General features: G+C 35.4%; 1 protein-coding gene across 1 annotated transcript; it reads left to right on the top strand.

Moving 5' to 3' along the window:
- Nucleotides 1–845: 845 nt before the first annotated feature.
- Nucleotides 846–1,139, top strand: LOC118746947. Its single transcript, XM_036480940.1, has one exon. It carries the CDS (start codon nucleotides 846–848, stop codon nucleotides 1,137–1,139), a length of 294 nt encoding a protein of 97 aa, XP_036336833.1.
- Nucleotides 1,140–6,054: the final 4,915 nt, after the last annotated feature.

The following is a 6,054-nucleotide window of genomic DNA, read 5'->3' as shown; positions in this document are numbered from 1 at the left end:
TATTTTTAAAATCATAAAATAATTTTATTTCAGTATCTTATAGTCCTATTTGGCAGATTACTGCACATTTGGTTACCGGAAAGTTTTATTAGTTGCCAAAAATGTATATGAAATCTTGTAACACCAATTCTGGGTACATTGGCAACGCATTAAATGTACATATTTAGCAATTCAGCTACGGATTTCTATAGAAATTCTGCTATTGAATATTTCGCCGGGACGTATCTAGTACATACATGGTATGGTGTTATATTTGTATGTACAATGAAACATAATTTATATTGTAAACAAAATTTGCATGAGACAATGGCGCGCAAACTCCCTACACAACGGTGAAAATTTTCAAAGGAATAATCAAGGTTTTTGCAGAAGGAATTCAAAAATCTGCTCAAGCATATTAAGGTGAAGATCCTTTGTACGCTTTTGTGCTTGTTACACCCCTTTCTCACCGGTGGTAACAATACTCACGCAATAAATGTGAACATATGTACATTTTCATGTGTGATATGATGTTTCCAGGTAAAATGCGCAAAACTAGCAGTAAAATAAAAGCAAATAAAAATCAGGTACAGGTGGTTTTTGAAAACTTAACCCGCTGACACTGTCACTGCAATCAAACTAAAGGTGTGACACATTAACCCTTAACTGAATGCGAGCACAGGTAGAAAGGTTAAAAGAAGTGTACGTAGTTTCCATAACTATAAAAGCTGTGAAATTTTTGCATAAGGACATCATTTGCAAAAGTGGTGAAAGAGTGTCACAACAAATCCTCTCACACATACGGAAAGAGACATTTTTTTTTTAAATCAAATATAAAAAACACGAAATTTATTCAAGTCAAGAAAATGTCGGAAGATTTAAGAAACATCTCTTTACCATACCAGCTCTACCTTTATAATGAGGAATTACGGCATGCAAGCCCTCGAAAACATATAGTACGCCGCATTAAATCGAAAGCGGACTTAACCTCTACATTGATTCAAGAAAATATTAAACATCTTGACGACTATGGCGTGGAGGATTTGCGCACAATCAATCGTCAAGTGGATTTTAAAGAGGAGTTGGCGATAAAAGCTGAACTAATACAGGAGAACTGCATTAGGCGGAAATCGGAAAATATACCAAGCACTTGGCTGTAGCAAAGGCGGTACTTTGAGCTATAGGCGTTTAACTACCATAAGGCAACGTGAAAAATTCAGTGACCAATTTCGACACCATAGATGACAATTATAAGCTATAAATTATTATAAATTTAAGTGTTAATGCGTATTTTTTGAAAATAAAGAAAAATCAAAAAAAAAGTATTAATTTTTTCTGCGCCTTTCGTTTGATGGAAACGCAGAATATGAGACTTTCCAGCAGAATCTGGGGACTAAACTCGAAGCTTTTGATGTGGATGTATGCCGCTATCATAAGACCGATTCTAACATAAGGCAGACACACAATATAATCTTAGTAAATTATATGGTCGCCAATACTCACTTCAAAAATAACGTACAAGTGCCATTCATATTCAGAAATGAAGGTAGAAGAGACCGACCGGCCAATAAAGAGGATATCTCTGCACATTGACGGAATAAAAATGGATTGTGGAGCCGATGGAAGAGTTTGATGCTGCTTTCCTTACAGCGGAATCCAAAGAACCCAAACTGGGTTGTTTATATTAAAAGTGCTCTCAAAAGGCACTCAATAACCAGTTTTGATATTGCCTAATGAGATTTGAGGGCTTTAGTAGGCCCTTAGCCGTCAGTGGAGATCGCAATGTTTTGATTCTGGCAACTGCGTTTGACATCGAAGTCCGTACATCTTCTATGGCGTGCACTTCTTACTGGGAAACGTGCTTTCATCTAAGTTCCGAGTATCTTTACTTCGGTCCAAATATACATATCTCGGTTTCTTCTTCAGTCAGTTGTAAGCCTATTTGAAATTGAACTTTGTATTGTAATTTCCGGGTACTGCTACGTTAGAATATCGATCTTCCTACGACTCAAAAACCCTTCTGTTCCGGTATCAGTCATTCTTAGGATTGCCCTCTTCGCCAGAGTTTGAATGCTAAGCAGGATAAGGTCAGGAATAACGTCTGAGGATGCTGTTGGACAAATTCTTATTGCTCACGTTATGCGTACGGATGAGAGCTTTTTTATCAACCCAAACGATGCCTCCTATACAAGTTGTCATGGAACGCGCTATCGCCGTGTAGGTCTATCTCAGTATTTTTAGGAAAACCCCCAACTTTTTGCTGCCATGGATCATAATTGATCTTAAAGCTTCTTCCGGACCTAATCTTGTGTGTGATCGAGAAATTTAACCTCTTTTTAGTATATCATGTTTGTACTAGTTAGCTATCTAGTTTTTAGTGGATTTACACTACACAATTTTTTGGTTGAGTTAAGGCCTCAGGGTGTCTTCGAGCATTCCTTTACATATTATGGCAATGTCCTCAGCACAGCCCTGGCCATCTGAAGACAACAACTAGGATGACTGACCTGGTTTTTTTTTTGATATCTATAGGCGTGTTTTTTGAAATCTTGATTTTTCGAATATAGAATAACCCGTATTTTTGTATGGAACAGATCGGTTTTTTTTTTAATATCATACAAATCTTTACCTCATTAAAAGTTTCGAGTTTTTTGAAGTTTTCAAGGTTTTTTCCAGTCTAAAAGAAACCCCTAAATGGAGAGATCTACACTTTTACTCCAACTCCGAAGAAGTACGCTCGGAGGTTTGACTTTTTTATGTTGCTGGATCCAGATATTGGACCATGGACCTCCTGAGTAGCAATAGGCACATCTAAGCACTCGGCTACGGTGGCGAGGCACTAGTCCAAATCCGAAAAAATTCAGAAAATTGCATAAAGTAATAAGAAAAGTTAAAACAAGACCAAAAGTGAATTCAACTGTTTTACTTTTGATCTAAAATAAGTAATTTTTAAGCGAAAACCAAAACCGACTTCAATTCTCATATAAAAACTTTAGATTTTCGTTAATTTCTTCACGATCCAATTATCGTATTTAAACAAAATTAGTATGGGACCACCCTTGAGGTACCAACTTTCCGACGAAAAAATAATACATAAAAAAATAACAAAGAAATTTATATTCCGACGAACTGATAACCTTCTCCTTTTTTTGAAGTGGGTTAAAAAAGGTTAAACTTATTTTACTTCTATATTTTTCTAAGTAGAAGCTTTAGTTCGTGTTAATAGTTTTATTTTAATTTTCTTACCAACATAAGCATTTTCATGGTCAGAAAACTATGTAAAATAAAACCAGTTTATCTGGTTTTTATCCTAATTTCAAAATGGGGAACCGTTTTTTTTTTTCACCGGTTTGGGAAAAAAGGCGAATAATCTAACGCCCTAAACATCTCCTAGGTAAAATTAAAAAAAAAAAAAAGGAAGAGTCCAGCGCCTTCGTCTTGGTCTGCAGGCTGTATCGGAGATACAGCCGCTATATTTAAACGTAGAATACGTGGTATGGTTAAGAGCATATCCAAGTCAAAAACGAAATCACACACTAAGAAAAACCAACAAAATATCGATTATATCGATAAGTCCCGAGAATCCCTAAAATCCCGAAATAGTTCCGAGATTGAGTCTCTGTGCCTTTATCTATATCCTTTTCTCTACAACTACCTTTATTTTAATCTTTCTTCCTCTATCTTCATCTATACTTTTATCGGTATCCTCATCCGCATCTTTTTCTTTATATTTATCTTTGTTTTTATTTTTATGTTTATCATATTCTTCATATACATATTCCCCTTCACCTTTGCACTTATACATATAAGTAAAGTGTTTAAATTTACCTTGGTCTTCATGTTTGCCTTTATCTTTACTCAACTTTGTTTTTGTGTTTATTTTTACCTTGGCCTTTATCCTTTTCTTTATCTATGTACGTCCTCACCTTTACTTTTATTCTTGGATTGGACTTTTTCTAAATGTTGTTTCACTTCGAAAAGTCTTCGCGTATTATGCATACATGTGTTCATATATGTATGTACATATATAATATGTATGTACATATGTATGTATGTATAGACATACATAGATTACTAAAAATAGAAACAGATCCACATTAACTGCAATCAACATATGTACGTATGTATGTATTTACATATGTACACACGCTGCGATTAGGTTATAAATAGCGCGCCTCTGTTTATCAAAAGCCGAATTAAATACGCATACATACTTTTTGTCTCCTTCCCACACTTCCAACATATGCACGTGTTTGCAAAATGATGACGAGGTGATTTTGTATGGAAAATCATTTATGCCCATATATTTGAATAAAATAAACATATATAGAAGATATCAACCAATACTTCCCATATACCAAACGAAAGGAAAACTCTTGAATTTTTGATTAAAGAAAACAAAAACAAAATCATTCGAGCGGTTTTCGAGCATTTTGGTAATGAAAAAAATCTGCAAATTTTTTCAACAATTTTTTGCCTTAAAATGCTCAATATTTGTCAAATTTATATAAAATTTGTACCCGATAATATTTCTACTGCTCCAAAGAACCTATATCCCGAAAATGAAAGTTATATATGCCAACAATAAGTTGCTAGAGCACTTTAAAGGCTCAAAATTGACCCCAAAATAAGGCAATGTTTACCGTTGTTTTTACGACAGAAACCGAATTGGTTATTTACAAAAATGAATCTGTCGACAGGTTTGGAATTTTATCTTTGAAACGCCACACTTTTCTTTGAAATCGCTTTATTAGTTCTCGTGCAATAAGCGTTTTTGTGAAGCTCTAAAAATTACAACTACAACATTTGAACATAGCCCCCATACCTTAAGGTAAGACGTATTCTACGTCAAAAAAAAAATTAAATACTTTTTTAACAGTTATCACCCTTGGCATCTAATTACAAATATCTGAATGTATTTTTGCATTGAAAAAATATCTCATAAAAACAACTATTTAGACGTAGACCTTCAGGTCCCTGTTTTCGTCTGACAATATCCAAACGCAGATGAGCAGCCTTCGTTTAAACTTTTTATACTCGCATCTCTGCAAAGATGATTTAGTTTCAATCTTTCACAAATAGCAAACCATTAAAGCTTATTAGGCAACTCTATACAAATGTGTAGCGGCTTCCTTCAACTCAGCCGCACGCTCATCAACAACCTCACCAACTGCGATAGCTTTCAATCCGTTCCTCCATTTAATTAGAGTATCAATTGTGCGAAATTTCAAAACGATTCAAAACAAACAGAACGGATGTTGCACATTGAACCCGCCTATCGATGATATGGTTTGCTGTTTGCCGTTTGCCGTTTGCATTCAATTGCAGAGATGAATCTCAACATGCAACTAACTACATTGTACCGGCAAATAAACATACATAGATATATACTCGTGCATGTGCAGAAACATATGTAGGTACATGTATGTATGTAAGTAACAACGAATGCAAGCAATGTTAGTGCAAAGCTACCACAGCAAACGCGCCTGATTTTCGCCCTCCCCCGCTGCTTTATAGCCCAAGCTAGTGAGTGCTATTGCGATTCATTGCAATGTTTGATTGCAATCGTCAGTAATAACAATGGCAACAATCGCAACACTCAGCCTTCCCCAACAACAAACAACAACAACAGTGAAATAACAAAAACAGTGCATCGTAGCTGGCAATGCAAGTGGCTTTGCTAGAAACAATATGTAAACACATAGATGCATACATACATACATACATACATACAAACGTAGGCTATTTAAATCCATAATACAAAAGACTTCAACTGCAGCCAGCAGCAGCAGCAGCAGCAGCAGCAAACAGCAAATGCAGCTACAGCGCGTGCATTGCCAATACTCATGCTATGTATGTATGTACATATGTAGTTGCGGTTTGCCATTGCTGTTGCTATTACTGTTGCTGTTGTTGAGTTGCATGAAAAATGGATCTGCTCCAGAAGATTTCAGTAATCTCATTCGTCACACTTGGTTGCTCAAGTACGAATTTATCGTCGTTGCTTTTTTACTAATATGCAGTGTTTTTGTTGTTGTTGTTGTTGTTGTTGTTGTTGTTGTTGTTGTTGTTGTT

Source organism: Rhagoletis pomonella, unplaced genomic scaffold, assembly GCF_013731165.1.
Source record: "Rhagoletis pomonella isolate Grant_MI unplaced genomic scaffold, Rhpom_1.0 Rhpom_scaffold_00011, whole genome shotgun sequence".
In the NCBI taxonomy this organism is placed as follows: domain Eukaryota; kingdom Metazoa; phylum Arthropoda; class Insecta; order Diptera; family Tephritidae; genus Rhagoletis; species Rhagoletis pomonella.
This window is presented reverse-complemented; position numbering and strand designations above follow the sequence as displayed.

Bases quoted from the DNA above. Each gene is read 5' to 3' on its own strand.
- LOC118746947 (XM_036480940.1), top strand. From the start codon at position 846: ATGTCGGAAGATTTAAGAAACATCTCTTTACCATACCAGCTCTACCTT.